Below are 19,622 nucleotides of genomic sequence, written 5' to 3' on the forward strand. Positions count from 1 at the left end.
TAATTTATTAAATAAATTAGCATATTAAGTAGAAAATGAAATTAATGTAAAACTTAATAGAAATAATAATAATTTATGAAACATACCGCTGGTTGTGTACAGTATGCTGCTATTTTCAATTTTTGTATTACTACATAAAAATTTAGTACACTGAATAGAGACAGGTTCTTGAAGTTTTAAATCTGATTAATACACTCATTAGCAAAAAGTAATGCTTTAAGGAAACAGAATTGAATGAAACTTTATTAATGCAAACATAATGATGACATTAATATTATCATAATTACACTATCCTAGTAAAGGGATGATTTCTTGTTCAACAATGATGCAATTTAAAGCAACTTTTAGTACCTTGCAGGATTTCCTCATTCCTTGATACAGGTGTGAAGCACTCGTGCAATCACTCTATGCTATCCTATTAGATTTATGCACAAATGATATAGCTGCCTAGTGCCAGCTTGACAGTAACTTCACCTGAGGCAAACTGATTTTTGCCACTCCTACTTCTGGAGTGGTTGCCAGTAGAGAGCAGTTATAGCATTAGTATTGAAATTATTTGAGTTGTACACAAAGAAATAGTGTTTAATATTTAATATTTCATGAATTGAATACTGATTTTTGTTCTGAAATTAAGTCAATCACAAAATATTCATATCACTCAAATATTTTTACTAACAGTAAAAAATGTATATACAACAAAAATAAATTTAAATTTAAAAATGTTAAATTTCAAATTTGTAATTATAATAATTTAAAATGCACTTGTTAACATGTTTACTGTGAGTGAAAATCTTTTATAAAAAAAATCAAAATGAATAATATTTTAATGTAAATTTTATGCGTATGATATAAATTTTAGTAAATGTAATAAAATTTTTAGCTCGAAGACGCTCCAATGTAGTTAAAGAGGTTGATAGGATTAAGAAGCAGAGAGAAGAGAGACGAGCAAGGCAAGCAGAAAAGAAGGCTGAACAATTAGAATTAATGAATTTAGATCCTGGAAATCCAAACTGGGAATTTCTTGGAATGATAAGGTCAGAATTTTGTAAAGATTTAACTTCAAAATAATGTGTTTTATGATTTGATAAATTCTTTTAATCTATAATGGTATTTCTATTTTAGAGATTATCGTGCACAGATTGAACACAGGCCTTTAACTCTTAGTGATCCAGTTCAAGTACAGCAAATATGTGTAGCCGTAAGAAAAAGACCATTAAATAAAAAAGGTAAATTATTATGTATGCATAATATAATGGTAAAACTTTCAAGCATAACACTTATTTTTGTTGATATTAATGATTATGAATATCATAAATAAATAGATAGGATGTTAAACTTTGTAACTTTTTAAAAGAAACTTTAAAAAACTTTATTTGCTATTTGAAAGTTATATATTTTAAATATATATTATATATAACACTTTAATTATTACATCTATGTAAAATCTTCTATTTCTCATTGTTAATTGTCACATTATTGAAGTAAATTGCATGATTTTGAATGTCTCATTTATTAAAAGAGTAAAAGATGTAATAATTAACAGTAACTTATTTTGTAGAGAAAAGTTTAGAATTTTGTTACCACCTTGGCACAAATTAAATTTGCACATATCTAGTGCAATGTGGCAAGAAAAATGGCAGAGTATAAATTGTCAACTGTACAAAAAAGTTGTTTTTCAATTTTTTCAAACAAAATTACACTGAAATTTTGTTAACCTGGCTCTTTGTATGCTGACAAATTTGATAAGCCAGCATGTCAAGTTCGTTATTGGTTATGCGGTTAAGATTTTCACGTAAGTGTCCAAAACATGCAGTTCTTGGAAAGGGGTATGGGTTTTCCTTTAGAGATGACAAATGCCAATGTGACATGATACTGTGCTAGGTAAATCCAGTTAGCTTGTGCATAATTTTTCTAAAGACATTTGTGCACAGGTGTGATATGAGAATCAGAAATACAGTAGTGAACCGAAAATCGGAATCAATTGGGGACTGGGGTTGTTCAGATTAGGGATTTGTTCCGATTACCCATTATGTACGAATAAATATATTAACCTGTCCGATGTTCAAATTTTTCTCTGTTGTGTGTTGCTTCGTGTTGAATTTTCGTCGATTTTAAGCCTAATGAAAATTTTTATAATAATAATCGAGGCTATCGTATCGTTAAAAATTATTTTTGCATTTTGTACAAACAAAATAAATATATTGAAGAATATAAAAACATGAAAATTATACTTTAGAAGTAAATTTAGTATCAAAAACGTTCGATTCAGCACGACACAGTCCGACTGAAAATCGGCGATTCCGATTACCGGGGTTCCGATTCACAAGTCTCTACTGTATTTAGCATACTTGGAATCAATAATTATCACTGGAACAGTTACAGTGTATTACTATTCATGTGTTTTGATTATTAGAATATGTCTGTATTTATACACAATAAAATTGTACAAAGCATAAAATAAGAATACAGTTATCCCTTGCTTAAAGTGCAAAATTAATTGCGACAATTCCTTTATGAACATGACAGAGTTTTAATTAATCTAGCTCTAACAGCTGTCTTTATTTAACCTAGATATGCTTTCTCTCAGCACATAAGGTGTTAGTAAATTTGCTATTTTTGTGTAGAGAGTGATTTCCAATATAAATATTTAGTTTAATTACATAGTTGTGAAATTTAACACATTATGGCTAATGTGATATTGTATTCTTCCTTTAGAAGCTTATTTTAAAACTTATAATTTTGTTTGCCTACAATCTGTAGTGTCTGAGATGAACAAAACGATCTAGACATAAAGATCGGTAAGAATGACGAGGGATAACTTTACACAATAACGAAATTTATTAACTATATAAAATAAGAGTGGGAAAAACGCGGACTTAACGTAATAAGATACAAAAGAAAAGTTTTACAGACAATAATTACACACGTTTCGAGTCACGATGATTTCAGTCGATCCAAAATGGGGCATCCACACGTGTTGGGAAAAAGTTCGTATCAACGAAATAATTATGGTGACTGAATGAACGCTTCCTTCGCTACATGCTACTCTTGTTACGAAAGGCACATACCGGTTCCTCACGCCGATGGATCTGGATTATTCTTCTCGGTCTCACCGCTCCGATTCTTGCCTTCCAATCCGTTAGCAAACGACCTTCGCACTCGATCGCCCCTGATGAGGTGCCTCCAGACCAATGTCCAAAAAAAATGTAAAAACAAATGTTTCCACACGCAGTTTTTATAAGCTCCCGCCATCCGGGAACTTCTGTACCACGTGACCCGTCAATACACCAATGACCGCTTACAAGCTTCACCCGTCAAGGGTTGGTACGCAACAACATAAACGGAACGGAATTTATTTCTGTTTCACCAACTACAATACACAATCAATCACATAATTGACACTAATACAAAAAAAAAATACATTTAGTGATCAAGCACTACAAATCAAATTGGAATGTCTGCAGATAAAATACATATTGGGCATGCTATATATTTAAGTTTTGTAAAGGATATAATGCTGTAAAAACAGAAAAAATACTTGCAATGTGTGTGGGGAAGATGCTCCTAAATGTCAGATGTATCAAATGTAATTTTGAAAATTTTGTGCAGGAAATTTTTAACTAAAGGATACAAAATGCACTGGCTGCCCAAAAGGTGTTGACAAAAAGAAATTTCAGGAAGAAATTGTTAAAATTGAAAAATAACAACTTGTGAACTTGCAACAAATCTCTATCATTGACATGACAATTTTTTTCACTCAATGCATACAGAACACAAACTGGATCATAGTTTATTTATGCTTGATCCAGTTTATTTAAAAATGAAATTCCGTATCTAAAATTTCATTTTAGATACTGAATTTCATTTTTAAATTAGTTACGCATTTTTATCACAGAACTTTTTTCATTGATGACAAAAATTAATCGTATTAATCAAGGGATACCTTTAGAGTGTTCTTGTTTCAAGCCAACCAAGTGTAGGAATAGCCTGGAAGAATTGAAATGGTATATTAAACAATCATAAAAGGTGGATTTGTACAGTTTTACACATGAAGATGTGCAAAATTGTGTCCAGGGGATCAAAAAAACCAGAAAAACTTCCATCTGATAACTTAGCACCTTTTCAGTCCCAACAATGCCAGGTTAACAGAATGTCACTGTACTAGTATTCAATGCTGGTTAAAAAGGAGTTTAGGTGCAAGTGTACTCTTGATTGGAAATTGTTCATTAAACACAGCAATTTAAGATATTAGCAATATTATAGATAGATCAAGAAGCAAATGATAACCAATGGTGCATTTTGAGATGCTAAATACTGTTTGAAATGACACTGTCATAAGCCCTTAGAAAAAGTCAGTTTGGCAATTGTTAATGGAGTTCAGGATTTTTTACAGCTTGTATTGGAGAATACTGCAAAAGGATTTAAATATATTTCTTTATAAAATTTAAATTTTGCCAAAACTAATGCATATCACAAAGTTGAAATTTATATTCAGTAATGATTTCTGACCTCATTGAAGAATAACCAGAGATCTTAAATACTGTATTTACTCGCTTATAAGACGATCTCACATATAGGATGAGGTGTGACTTTAAAGATCAAAATAAAGAAAATTAGATTTATTATACAATTTAATTTTATTTTGTTTAATCACAAATAAAATGTCAAATGCACATAAATGTACACATTGTCCTGCAAAAATTACTGGCATTTTAAGCTTTAAGAAAAATCTTGTAAAATCGACAACATAATTTGTTCATGTAAAGTTGGACAATTGGGAACCTTTTTTGTCAGTTCTTAACAGTCAAAACCACTCTTCATTGATTACACTTAAGAGTTTCTCTGAATTCTGATTTCCGAATAATCATCTGTTTTCATTTGGGAATGGATTAAAACTTATATCGGGCTCCCGTGTGATTTGGGAATTTTAAATTGGAACTCAATTCAAAAGCTTTGTTTTTCCTATTCCTATTGTCGTGTAGATGAACGGTGAAATGCATTAACAAGTCTTTAGTAACCACAAAGGGATGTTTATTCACCCATAGAGCACCCACACTGCAGCCTGCAGTACAAGACACCGACTCTCCTTAACCAGTTGTTTGCGGAGTACTGCTATTGGAGTAACCGGTTTTTGTTAAACTTTTGTGGAGTACTCCAGTTGGAGTAAGTGTCAATTTTTTTCGTAATTAACTAGTTGGTGGCGATTTAAGCACTGATTGGCTTTTATCTACATAGACTAAGTCTGTTTCAACGAATAAGATATTTGTTACCACCCCATATTTTTAAATTTAGGCACAAAACTCCTCCATTCCATGTTAAGTCTACGGGAGATCCTTCTTTTGTTCATTTGACAATAAAATCCTAGTTAGCATGCCCGTTAAGTTCTAATTGGTATATTATAGCTAAATGACTATCCTTTGACCAATACGCATCGACTTGGGTTTGTGGGGTGGAAACTTTCTTGGAAAAAGTTATACCAACTTCGAGCTACATTGTCAGCTACAAACGTAAACAAACAATTATAAATCGTTATTCTTATCTAGTTTTAGCATGAATTTAATAAATTTTTATGTATATTTATCCTATTTAACAAATAAGCTTGTTTTTTAAACCATTCACCCATAAATCTTTCAAAAAACAAAGTACTTCCGGTTATTGTGGTACTTCCATAATACATAAGATATACATGTATAATCGTTAATATAATAAAGTAATAATCACTTATTATAGTCTACTATTAGTACAATAGTTTAAATAACGTATAAATAAAGTCAAATACACATCATCAATAATAAAAGTGTATTAACCTAGATTTAGAAAAACCACCACCCCCCACGCCGATTGGCATTATAACCTAAAGGCTGTATTATTTCTCTACGTTGATTTAGAAAGCTGCAGTTTTTTTATTTGACAGAAAATGGACATGTCTAAGTAACGTATGTAACAAATTAATGGAATATTTATAAAAAAACGATTTTTTTTAATATTGTAAAATCTTAAATTTTATTAATTTTTTAAACGTACGTAATATTTTGAAGTTAACCATCGTAAAGTGTAATATGTACCTGATAGAAAACTGAAAACAGATTATATCTACTACAATTTTTAAGCAAGATATTTCAAATTGAAAAACCACTTTAAAAACCACAAAACCTGTACGCAACAGCGGTGTTGTTTCGGATTATCGAATGCGCAGCTGACAGGTTAACCTGAGCTTGTGGTTTTATAGTACGGGGGCATTGTCCAAATATGTAAACGATAGTAAATTAACATGTGTTCTCTAACCTTTGAACGTACACATAAAAAAACTAATTTCCCCATCGAACATGTTTGAACCAGTAACCTTCCAATTCATAGGTGGAGATGCTAACCACTGTGCCATAGAACTTGATGGATGGAAACTGAACTGCGACATTACTTTCTCCTGACAATACACAAGAACGATTGAAACGACCCAGCTAAAATACTTTTGATTTTAAACACCAGAGGGTGAGCATCCAGTAAAAAATGCGAACACACGGTTTACAAAAATTATTTCAAAAACGCAAAGAATCCTTTGCTTGTGCATATAAGACAACCTAGGTTTTTGAAACAATCAAAAATGAATAAAAACCTCGTCTTATATGTGAGTAAATACGGTAACTTGTGGTACTTGGATTAAGTTTATCTTCATTTAAGTTGTGATATCAAAAAGCAAAATGTTTGATTTTTGGCAACAGAAAATCTTCATGGAATAATTCAGACAGAATTGAATTCAAAAAGTTTCGATCTGGTTTTATTTGTAAACAATAGTGGTGAGCAATGTAAGTGGGATTATAGGAACATATTTGGTAATATGAATTATCCAGGTAGGTATCATACATCAGATGTTACATGAATTCTTCATTCATACACTAAAGTATCTACCAGTGGCAAAGTGAATAAAACCACTGAACATTGGTAGTTGGTCGTCGGTTCAGACCTCACCAATGAGCTGGCCACTTGGTGTTTTCCAGATTTTCTTCACATTAGTTATACCTAAATAGGACCAGTTTCCCATAAAAGTCCTCCTAAGAGACATTTTCCCTTTGCAGATTGCACATATATCATGTTGCTATGTATGAATAAAACCAATCATTCCTATGCTAAAGAGGAAACAAGTTCCAGAGTGACTGCAATGATGGTGCATGACCTCACAATTAAAATTTTCAGTTTCTTGCACATCATTTTCAAATGTACTCTCCAAACTGTGATGTGTTTTGGTCACCAACAAGCCCTTGTAATATCTTCTTCTGGTGGGGCCACCTTAAACAAGATGTGTTTAACATGTTTACGGCGTTGCATGTGACTCGTATGAACATGTCTTGTTTTTCCTTGCTTGTTTTTCCGTGACATAATTGCTTGTTTTTCCATAATTCCGAAGATATAATTGCTTGTTTTTCCGTGGGGCAGCGCATATGTTTTGATAACATTATTCTACAAACATCATACTTGATATATTGATACTATTTTATTATATGCAATAAAATATATTAATTTAATAGTACAAAGCACAGGTGACTCATGCCACCCTGTATTAAAATAGACTACACGTCACCCATGACTCATAACGCCCAGCAGCTGCCTGAATGTTTATCTACTGACACCATGGACATGTTAAAAAGTGCCCAGAATAATGGAAGAGGTTCAAAATCATGTCACTGACTGCTTTGCAAACATGTACTCAAGAAGGTTTACAACAATGTTTTGATTTGCATTCAGTATTTTACAGAACTGTGGTAGTCGTGTTGAACATGTCATAAAATAAACTCTGAACTTTCTTGTTTAAAATGGTACATTGTTTCTTATATCTTTTATGCTTTTTTTCACCTCTCACTCTTATTTAACATCAGATACAAATTCACAGTGAAGTCAAAATTTATACTGTCAAACTTTTTCAAGTGGTTTAACTGCAATAGGCAGAGACAACTGTTAACTTTTTGGAAAATTTGCAATATTCTGTGAAGGCTATGAATGCACTGAAACAAAAATCAATTACTGATTATTTTTTAAAAATTAAACTTGGATATGTTTGTGAACTTGTTTTATTTGTTCATTTTTTAAATGATATATGTTGTGTGTATATATATATATATTCAATGAATGTTATACATTGTAGATATACAGTATTATATTAAAGATTGTACAGTATTATGTAATATATTACATTGTACATACAACATAAACATAGATATACAGTATATAATTTAAAAACTTCCATTAACTCTTAGCTCTGAAAATATTTTCTTCTCTATACCTGGAGACAAAATTGTTTTTATTTCTCAGGCTGCAAGGGGATCTGTATAGAAAAACCAGTCAAACTACTTTCCCTTCAGCCAATTTTGTCTTGAATGGATTAAGCCAATTTTGGCTGAATTAATGTTTAAATCTTTTAGTCCATCAAGTTCATGGTCTGTTAGGTTTTTAATTGCATTGTAATATCAATTAGTTATAAATATATTTAAGAACTAAGTGGAAAATTTTTAAAATAAAAAATGTTTTATGATTTATAAAATTTTTATTTTTTAGAGCTTACAAGAAAAGAAGTTGATGTTATTACAGTTGCTAATAAAGAACATATTATTGTTCATGAACCAAAATTAAAAGTAGATCTAACAAAATATTTAGAGAATCAGTTATTTCGTTTTGATTATGCATTTGATGATAATGCTGATAATGAATTAGTATATAAGTAAGTTATTTTATTTATTTATTTATTTATTTATTTACAATAAATAATAATTCTTTAGATTTATGAATGAAATATTTCATTTGATTATTTATGGGGAAAAATTTTGTTCAAAAAACTTTAAACTACATCAAAATGAATATTTATAATTCATTTTGATGTAGTTTAAAGTTTTTGTGTGTGTGTTGTATAGTACATTTCATTTGTAGAGCCATAAAATGCAAGATTATTTAAATGGTTCAGTATTTACTATATATAATTGGAAATTTTTTTTATTAATGCAACACAATGCTTTTTAACTTGCAAAATTTTCATTTAAAAGATTATTCATTTTTCATTCCTGTCAACAGCACTTAGCATCATTTCAATTAAACTTTAATTATAATTATTAGTTGATTGATTTTATTATTTTTGTAAATGAATTTAAATGGCAGCAATAATTCATCTTTTCACTTTAGGCAGATCCTATGGTAGGAATAGTACAAAGACTGAATTGACATATTTGTATAAGAAAATTTGAATAATTGATCAGGTGATTGGGAATGGCCAGCAATATAGCACTTGCCATTTTCACCACATATCCAATCTAATATTTTGACAAATTTCTGATTGCAATGACTGTAGATGAGATATGACAGAATTTAATAGCACTGTTAAGTGGTGATATCATTGTTATAATCAAGCTGTGGCATTAATCTTTTTGTGATGTGTTCAAACTTGTCTTGTTTTGCTAACAAATACAAGGGGTAAATGTACCAGTTCTGGCCAGGAAACAAATTTAACTTAAAAATATAATCACCACATATTCAAATCTGTCGAATGAAACAAAGTTTTATTGTTAACTGTGTGAACAGTTAACAATAAAACTTTGTTTTGTTGTTAACTGTTCACACAGTTAAAAATATAATCACAAATGAAAGTACAAAACTTTGTTTTGTACTTTCATTTGTGATTATATTTTTAAGTTAAATTTGTTTTCTGGCCAGAACTGGTACTACACTGGCCAAAACTGGTACATCTACCCTATATACTGTATTTTATACTCTTCTTAACTGCACATCAGCTTGAGCTGTATGTATGTATAACTGTTAATGCCTTTTCTGTTCATGTTTTTCAATCTTCAGTTCTGGCAACTATCAATGAAACTAGACATCACAGCATTCTAACAAACTGAAGAGTTTATTAATGTCTTGTGTTACCTCCTTTTGTGCTATTCAAATGTACAATTTTTGTATTTTATTAAGGATTTATTACTACTCCTATATGATTTATTTTCCTCAAATAGAAATATTTGTGCTTTTGTGTACAGTTAAGGTAACCTTAAAGTAATTCAAATTTTTTTTAAATACTGCTGAGTTATGTTTTGAAATTGTAATTACTGTATTAACTATTCTAATATTTAAAATGATGATTATAAAATATTGCTTTTAAGCACTAAAAAAGTTTGTTACAAAATGTTTGTTTTATATAAATTGTTATGAAAGAGGTTTCACATATTTATTGTTGAAAAGTACTGTTAGTGTTTTTAATCCAGCTCTCTCTAGCAATTGATTATTAATTATCAGGTTAGAGCATGGCTAATTAATTACATGGATATTACATCATTTCAATTAAAGCTAGGTGGTTATGTTCCATATTGTATTAAATTTAATAATTAAAAATAAATTTATTTTGGAAGAAAAGATAAAAATTGTCTTCTGAAACAAGATTCATACTCCCTACTTCTTACTCTGACGATGTTTGTACAAGCAGAATTTGTGGGTTTGAGTCCCATTTATAATTGATCTTTTCTTCTGGAATAGTCTAAATTAATTAATATTTTAGTTATGATATAACTATAAATCTCTATCCAGTGTTTCTCAACCACTGGTCTGCAGAAAAATATTTGATTTATACTGATGCTGGCACAGTTGATAACAGGTAACATTTAAATAGTAATCTAAAGTTACTGTATATACTTTGTTAGTCACTCTAGATAAACATTTATAAACATAATAAATAAGTATAATTCATGGTCACAGATAATTACTGGTCCATGTAAAATTATGGATAATTTTATGTGGACCAATAATTTCACTGGTCTGCAATGAGAAAAAAGTTTAAATACTGCTCTAGTCCAAAGCATGTAACATCTGTATAATAAATTAGCTATGTTCTCACATAATAGTTAATCTAACTCCATAATTTTATTACTACAATTTGAGCTTTATTTTCTATAAACTTCTGTATTTTTAATTAAATTAAATATGATATGATGATAACATTAGAATCTAAATTATTTTTTAGAATCTAATTTACCTTAATGTAATAAACTATAAAAACTTTTAACTCTCTCAATTTCTGTAATAGATTTACTGCAAAACCATTAGTGCAAACAATATTTGAAGGAGGTATGGCTACATGCTTTGCATATGGTCAAACAGGAAGTGGTAAAACCCATGTATGTCTAACTTTTTATAATTTTGTTTTACCTAATACACTATATTGTTTTTTATTAATTATACACTTGATTTTAGACTATGGGTGGTGATTTTATGGGAAAATCTCAAGATTGCAGTAAAGGAATTTATGCATTAGCAAGTAAGTATTATCAAAATATTTTACCATTTGATGAATCATTATATTTAATCCATCTTAATATTTTACAGCTAAAGATGTCTTCAAGCTACTAAAATCACCTCAATATAGAAATGAAGATTTAATAATTACATCCAGCTTCTTTGAGATTTATAGTGGAAAAGTTAGTTTCAATTTTAATTTAAATTAATATATAAATAAGATTAACTACATATAAACTTGTCTTAATATTATATTAAAAGGTATTTGACCTGTTAAATAACAAAGCAAAATTAAGAGTTTTGGAAGATGGAAAACAGCAAGTCCAAGTGATTGGATTACAAGAGAGAGTTGTAGAATCTGTAGATGATGTTTTGAAACTTATTCAGCATGGTAATAATGTAAGGTAAGACATAGTTTTATCATTAAATACACTTGATAGGAATTAAGCAATTTTTCACATACATAAAATCAGTTTTAAAAGATTATCAACTTATGATATAATATACCTAGAATTAATGTAATGTACAAAATCACTCATAATAATAACAAACTATGTTGAAATATAATAATTACAGCATATTTTTATGAATGTCATCTTATTTGTTTATTGCAATTTTTAAAAAACTATAAATGCATTTCAAAAATAATAAATACTTGTAAATTATATTTGTTAGAAATTTCAAGGATTTCTAATTATCCATAAAGTAAAAAAATTCTAATTGATCAGAAACCTCTAAAAAAAATAGTAAAGTTATAAATATATATATATATAGAATTGATGCAAAAAGATTAAAATTGAAACTTATTTTTTAGGTATATGTAGGGAAGATGATGGAATTATATTTTTAAATATGGAAACAAATTTTAACTTACTGAAGCATGGTTTTTAATTCTATAAAAATAAATTATTTTCACTTAAGAATATAAATCATTGAAACACAATTATACTTGTCCCCAATTATTCATTTCTTAAATTACTGTTTGTGTGTTCAAGTGTGTTAATATTGTTATGCATAGGATGGGATATTCTTGCAATTTTTAATGAACTTTATTTCCTGTTTTATTTCTAATTAGAAAAGTGCATTTGATTAATTAATTTAAATTATATATTGTAATAATGTAATTATCGTGTTTAATTTGAATTTGTTTTGTATTATAGATAAACAAACAGAAGAAACTTTCATGGTTAATATGCCTTTGCTGGGAAATCATTTTGCAATATCATTACTGCAAAGTGATGTTTCACCAAGGTCATGGCAGAGTTTAGCAATAAAGCCAATTTCTTTGTAAATTATTGTAACTATTTTGTGTGTGTGTGTTATGTGTAGGGTTTAGCAACACTATTTTGAGACAAAGTCGAGTCTAGGTTTTAGAGTCCACATTTAAATAGTATGTATTGGTTTTCATTTATTGAACATTGGTATCTATGATACTTTCAAACAATGAAAAATCTATATATTTTGAACTATTATTAATAATTAAATGCTAAGTAATTTGGCACTAGACATAGGTGTTAGGTGCCATCTCTTGCTAAATTTAATAATTATAATTAAATTATTAAAATAATACAGCTTGATATAATCTGCCTAATCATTTGGCTTTATTATAATGTTGGTATTGTAGATATGACAGCAAAACTAATCTAGTTGTATTTAGATTGAACCTGCTAGCTGTATTTTATCTTTACAAATTAGTAAAGATTTTTTTTTACATCTTTACTAATAAGGCTATGGCAATCAACAACCAATTATTTCTATATAATACTGTTAAAATATACAAACTTTAGGCTTGGACTTGTTGAGTTTTAGATGAAGTATAAAGTCTGATTATAAATGAAACTTGACAAGTCCATGTACTTGGAACCAAAAAACTGTTATTGTGAGATGTAGTTAATACATAAATGTTAGAAAACAGTTGTGTCAAAATGCAGTTCATGAGTCACATCCAGCTCAGATAAGATATTTGACTTTTTGAGATTTCATATTTTTCTGATAATATAATCAATATTTCCTATCAAATGCACTGTTTCATTTTTCTACAGGAAGTCTGCTTCTACTCAAATATTTTATCAGTGAGGCAAATGTAGCTTTATTATGTTAATTACCAGATCTGATATTTATTAAAGTAAATGCAGCTCTTGAAGTAATAGAAGAAAAATATTTCAAAAATTATATTGATCATACTCTACAATTTTTAATTATTTTATAATTTTTGAAAAACTTTTAAAAATATTTAAACAGATTTTTAAATTAAAATAAGCAGTTTATTTACTATATTATTACTAATTTAAGATTTGAATTACAAACTAAATAGTATATCAAAATTTGACAAACTTTTATACTTTTAGAGTGAAATGTATTATTTTACTAATCAATTATATCCATATGTGGTAAATTTGATTTTGAAAAATTGTAAGTGATTCATTTTTAAAATTCAAAATGAATGTGCATTGAAGTGCTATTATTACATAAATACAAAATTTACTACTTGTTCAGTTTATTGTTTATGGTGACTGAATCAATAGGTTTTATGTTATCAATAGGTTTTATCAATATAATTTCAGTACTTTAAAATTTTGAATATATTTTTGATAATAGATTATGTATTAAATTATATATGTATATAAATTATAATTATTTTGATTTTCAGGACTTCGGGACAAACATCAGCAAACCAGCATTCATCAAGATCCCATGCAGTTTTTCAAATTATTTTGAAAAAAAGGTTAAAAAGACTTAAACGGAATTTTTAAAATCATAAAATTTTAAACTTATTTGTTTCAATTTTAATTTTAGGCTTACTGGAAGATTACATGGCAAATTTTCCCTCATTGATTTAGCTGGTAATGAAAGAGGTGCAGACACTTCTAGTGCCAATCGTCAAACACGAATGGAAGGTGCTGAAATTAATAAAAGTCTTCTGGCTTTAAAAGTAAGTGATCTTGATATTTAATTATTCTTAATATTAAAGTATTTCTTACTACAGTAACTGATTATATTATATATTACAATAGGTTGGTCCACTGTCCTTTATTTCTTTGCTTAAATCAATTTTATCAAATTTTATGCAATTTGAGATACTAGCTATAGATTAAGAAGCTTAGTAATTAATAAATTTCATTGAAAGTAGTTTTTACTGTAAGATAAACCTGAAAAGTTTGCTTAATAGTATGCTATTAAACACTATAATGATACTAAATGAAAATTTGAATAGATTGTTTTTGTAGCAATAATTTAAATATAAATTTTAAGAGGAATGATAGCAAGTTTGAATTATTCAATAATTCAACTGAATTAGTTTCTACAGACTATTGAGCCATACATAGTGTGGGTGTGATGTTTTATACCATAAAGTGGGAGTATGTTTGCACCTATTTTTCAGACACTTTTGTATTCTCTTATATTGGAGTTATAAATGTGTTCTATTGCACATGTACTTTGAAACATCTAACCAAATCTCAATATTGCAGCTTTTTTACTTTTTTTTCAGACCAAAAAATGTGGTACAGAGTATCCTCATAGGGGGAGGATACTTTACACCACTTTAAATATTACATTGATAAAAAAGCAGGAAATTGACACGGAGCAATGTTTTCACTTGGTAATGTTACTATAAACCATACTCACAAAGGCAGACTATTTGAAATTAGTGCAGTAATTTATTAACAGTATCTAAGAGATGTATAAAAGAGATACAAAATTAAATTGTGATTTTTCCAAATTATGATTGATATACTTGCTTTAGAGGCATTGCAGACATTTTTTAGATACTTGACACCTTGTTTATTTATAACTAGTTTTGGATTTCAAATGTTTTCTGGGGGAACCACCAGTGATGTTCAGAACCAAAGGTAGTTTTGTGCAATGCTGCCTAGCATTTCCAGATTGGGAGTTTTTATCGACCAACAGAAATTTTGGGGAATTTTTTGGCGCAACTTTTTTCACTTTGATATTTTTTCTATCATTGTGTGTGTATATTTTATAACAAAGCATGCAAAAGTTTGTATGTTAAAGAAAAAATATCTTTTTAGATAATTAAAAAATCACAGTAAATTTTTTTTCCTGTTACTTATCATGGAGAAACTGTAGGAATGTTTCTAGTAATTAATAAATTTATTTTACTTTTTATATCTCCATAACAAATATTTAATTTTTTTATATTTTAAAAAAATTGGCTATATTTTTTTGAAATTTAAGACAATAATTTTATTTTGATAAACTTTAAATATAAATTCTGTTTGAGTGTGCTAGATAAAGTACATCAATAAATTATTTTATTTTTAAGGAATGTATAAGAGCTCTGGGTCGCAAAGGTGCACATCTTCCATTTCGTGCAAGTAAATTAACTCAAGTGCTAAGGGATTCTTTTATTGGAGAAAATTCCAGAACATGTATGGTAAGAAATAACTTTTGTTTAATTATCTTTCTTTACTTTAATTGTTTTTTAATTAAATTGTAATGTATAAACTAATCAACATTTACACATACATTAGATATATTTTTTTTTGTCAGATACAATTTTGGTTATATTTTAGGCTTATTTTTCCAATCAGAATTAATTTTCATATACTTGCTCATGTTTCTTTATCACACTATGATGTATGAGTCTGCTCAGTAGTATTTGTGCTTTATGCATTTCTTAACAATCCACTGAGTGAAAACAGTGATTCAATTTTCAATTACAGATAATTGTTTTCAGTTATCTGTGATTAGAATTTTTGATAATAGAAAAAAATCTGTAGTTAAGATATACCATCTAAAAAATATTTTTATATTAGTGAAGCAGTGTATAATAATACTGAGTTGGTAGCACATGAATCTTTGAATCTTCCAGAACTATATAAACCTGATCTAAGAATTGATATCTGTCATATGACCCTAAAATATATAGACACACACACACAGGAATCAGAGTTGCCAGTTTTCAGGGGTTGATTTCTTTGCCTCCTAAACACCTGAAGTAATTCCAAATAACTTGTTCGAAAGAAAATTGTTTTCTTAGTGTGCAAAATTTCAAGATTTTCTATAGAGCGGCTGCCTAAATATAAGCAATTGAAAAGGGCAAAAATCTCAAAAAAAAATAAAAACTGTTATCTTCATCTCCTTTTTCTTCATCTGACACTGCAGATGCTTGTGTAGAGAAATTGCAACAAAGGGTTAAGTTTAAAATTTCAAATTTTAAACTTAACCCTTTATTGTTATCAATGAGGTGCTTGCAAAATTTCTGGGTCGATAGGTCAAAGTTTATGGGGGTTTCCCATAGAGCTAATTCAGTTTTATGGCTTAATTTTATGCTAATAAGCATAAAATTTTTTGGAAACAAATGAATTTTATTCAGTGTTACTCAGAATTATAAAAGCTCAAATTTATGTGAATTAAAACTTTTTATTACAATTTTTCTAAACAGTGTATTGAAATGCCAACTGCCAACTGAATTGTATGTCATTGTCTTATGTCTTGACATAATAAAACAATTGATATCCAAACAAAAACATCTGAGATATAAAAAAATTACACCAAGTAAAGATGACCATCATCTAAATTGTCAGCTTGGTGCTTGGAAGTGCCACCCACAAAATTTTTACCCGTATTATTATCTACATTTTGCCTCCAAGTGCCAAGCTTATCTTTACCAAAGAAAAATTGCTAAGAAATGTTTTGACTGTTGTCTAAATTGTTATAAATTTTTACTTGACATAATCTTTTTACATCTCAGATATTTTTTTTGTATACTTACTATACAAGAATTCACTGAGTTTCTTTATTTATGAGAACAAAATATTCTAATCATGAGTGCTACAAGATTTCAAATTTCTGCAGATTGTGTGCAAATTTCTGGGATTGTGGTTCAGTCTCCTTTTTCTTTGTTTCATTCATGTTATATTTTTGTTTACTAGGAGTAATGCCATCAGGGCTTAAAGTGACTCTCTTTTTTAGCTTTTTTTCATAGCTCCTCTCTTTTTTAGCTTTTTCTGAGAAAAATGCACTTTTTTAGCTCTTTTCACTTCTCACGTGAAATTTTTTTTTCGTAAATGCACTCAGGAGCGAAATAGTGACCAGCACGTTCCCATATGCCTTATGGACTGTGCGTGACATGATAAGGCACTGTCATACACACATGTAGTATACTACATTTATATAGACGAACAAAACGAGGAGCTTCCCAAAGCTTGATACTCTGCACATGCTGTAGGAATTTGCACGTGGGTTCTCCTTGCTTGTATCCTTGTGAAATATCGATCTCCGCAGCACTTCGATATAATCACGCTGCATTAAGACATAAGTACACTTCTAGTTCGGCGTTAAGAGTGATTTTTATACAGCATTATTTTTAGCATTTGTATTTATTTAAGTGCAGTGAACAAAAGAAAGAAATAGATTTTATTTAATACTAACAGTAGAAACTCCTGTTTTAACAACGGAAAATCGTATAGAACCCAATACTTTCTGAAGTAAGTTGCTAAGCAAACTTCTTCCCAACCGCCTGCTATTTTTTAGCTTAAACGATGACATTACTCGTTTTTGACTACTGTAGAAAAACCGAAAATAATAATTGTTGAGCGATAATAAATTTGATTTCTACTGTTATTATTAAATAAAACGTTGTAGGGCACTCGTTTCAAAGCTTGTATCTTTCTAGCACTCTGTAAAATTAAAGATCGAGCAAATCTCGTGCCAGGAAATACAAGATTTTAAACTAATATCCTAAATATTAATAACTTCTGTAGAGACAATCTTTAGACAAAGACAAAAGTTTGGTTTTAAGTGGGTGCTTATATATTTGGCATGCACCATGGTTTTCTGCATTCGGTGTCTTTTATTTTCCATTTTGACAGAAACTATAAAACTCGTCACGCGCGTGCGCATTCGAACAGCTGCAGTCAATCGGCACCAAATTAAAAAATTAATTTGTAAATATTTAGCTTCGAAAAACTGCTATTTTCACTTTAATCTAGCTTTTTGATATGCTTCTAGTCAAACTCAGTCAAAAAATTAATTTAATTATAATTTATTGAAGATTTTAATTTTTTAATATTAGAAAGTAATTAGCATAAATTACATGGTGTCATGTCTCATCTTTGCTCCCGTTCAAGTTTATTGTCCTATACATGCGCCGATGTTCGTTTTTACTTCTGCTGGGGTTTTATTTTAACCTCAACCATTTGGTTACGCAAAGTGGGGAGACGGGCGTCACGTGATTGCGGACCTGACTTTTTACAAGTTTCCTTACCTCGAAAGAAACTTATATTTTTTCTCGATTTTAATTATTATTAATTAACTTTTTGGATGGATTCTTATATCTTTGTATTATCTAAAGTTGCAGATATAAATGCGTAAAACTTTATTTAAAAAATTGTTTTTCTTATATTTTAAAATTCAAAAATAAATTAAATATCGGAAATGCTAAACTATAAGTACAGTGTGTTTTACATTATCATTGCAAACAGATACAGCCAATTATTTTATAAATGTATTTATTATTTTAATTTTTATAAATTATTTAATTTGATGCAACATGATCAATTAATTACTGTGGCGTGTTAACATGGGCATAGCCAGGAAGGGGCATGGGTGGGCACGCCCCCCAGTTAACCTGGTGCCCCTCCCCAGAAAATTACAGCCTGGCCCCCACGCAGTTAACTTGGTGCCCCTTCCCAAAAAATTACAGCTTCTACTAGGCCCCCCATAACAAACTGGCTACACCAATGCACGTTAATTAATATGGAGGCGAGACTTGATTCAATTACTTTTTCATTTCAGACGTTAATTACAGTGTTATTTTAATGTAATTTTATACATAATGTATGTTTATTATGATTAATAAATCTATATAGGAATAATATCTGTGTCTAATAAAACAAAGCGTGCATTCCATCTCGATCTTTTGTAAGCGAAATTTTATGATTTTAATTTTTAAAAAATGAGATTTTTATTTAATTTTTGTAATTTGATCTATAAGAGCAAAAAACTAAACTTATCAAATATCAACTCTCTGTAAATAATTTCATCATTTACTTATTAACATCAGATTTGTTAAATTTCATGGGATTGTATTATTTTTCAACTTCAGGGTAGTAGAAAGCTTTGTATATTTTCTCCCGTGAAAGTAATAGACTCTGCCGGTTCCCCACTGTGAAGGACAACAAACTGCTAAATGTTTAATTACATTGTTTTCATAAACTCTCTTCTCTGTCAGTTGTGGGTCGAATGACTAACAAATTGTTTTATTGTATTCAGGGGAATAGATTTGGAGACTAGTATTACCAGTAATGAATTCTGTAATTTTATTTTTAAAATATTGATAAAATTACCAAATAAATGATTGGTCACAATTACTAGTGGTATTGCTATATAAC

The 19,622-nt window shown here is 29.0% G+C and overlaps 1 protein-coding gene across 1 annotated transcript in view; it reads left to right on the forward strand.

The window, feature by feature from the left end:
* Positions 1-19,622, forward strand: part of Klp10A (kinesin-like protein 10A) — a 77,866-nt gene that overhangs the window by 46,564 nt on the left and 11,680 nt on the right. Inside the window, exons 7-16 of the mRNA XM_067271844.1 lie at positions 881-1,034; positions 1,123-1,226; positions 8,548-8,710; positions 11,057-11,147; positions 11,224-11,287; positions 11,356-11,447; positions 11,527-11,669; positions 13,916-13,990; positions 14,062-14,197; positions 15,551-15,661. Coding sequence (XP_067127945.1) covers positions 881-1,034; positions 1,123-1,226; positions 8,548-8,710; positions 11,057-11,147; positions 11,224-11,287; positions 11,356-11,447; positions 11,527-11,669; positions 13,916-13,990; positions 14,062-14,197; positions 15,551-15,661 — 1,133 coding nt within the window. The remainder of the gene's footprint in view (positions 1-880; positions 1,035-1,122; positions 1,227-8,547; positions 8,711-11,056; positions 11,148-11,223; positions 11,288-11,355; positions 11,448-11,526; positions 11,670-13,915; positions 13,991-14,061; positions 14,198-15,550; positions 15,662-19,622) is intronic.

The sequence above is a fragment of the Centruroides vittatus genome, unplaced genomic scaffold, assembly GCF_030686945.1.
Source record: "Centruroides vittatus isolate TY-2023 unplaced genomic scaffold, ASM3068694v2 contig_401, whole genome shotgun sequence".
Lineage (NCBI taxonomy): Eukaryota > Metazoa > Arthropoda > Arachnida > Scorpiones > Buthidae > Centruroides > Centruroides vittatus.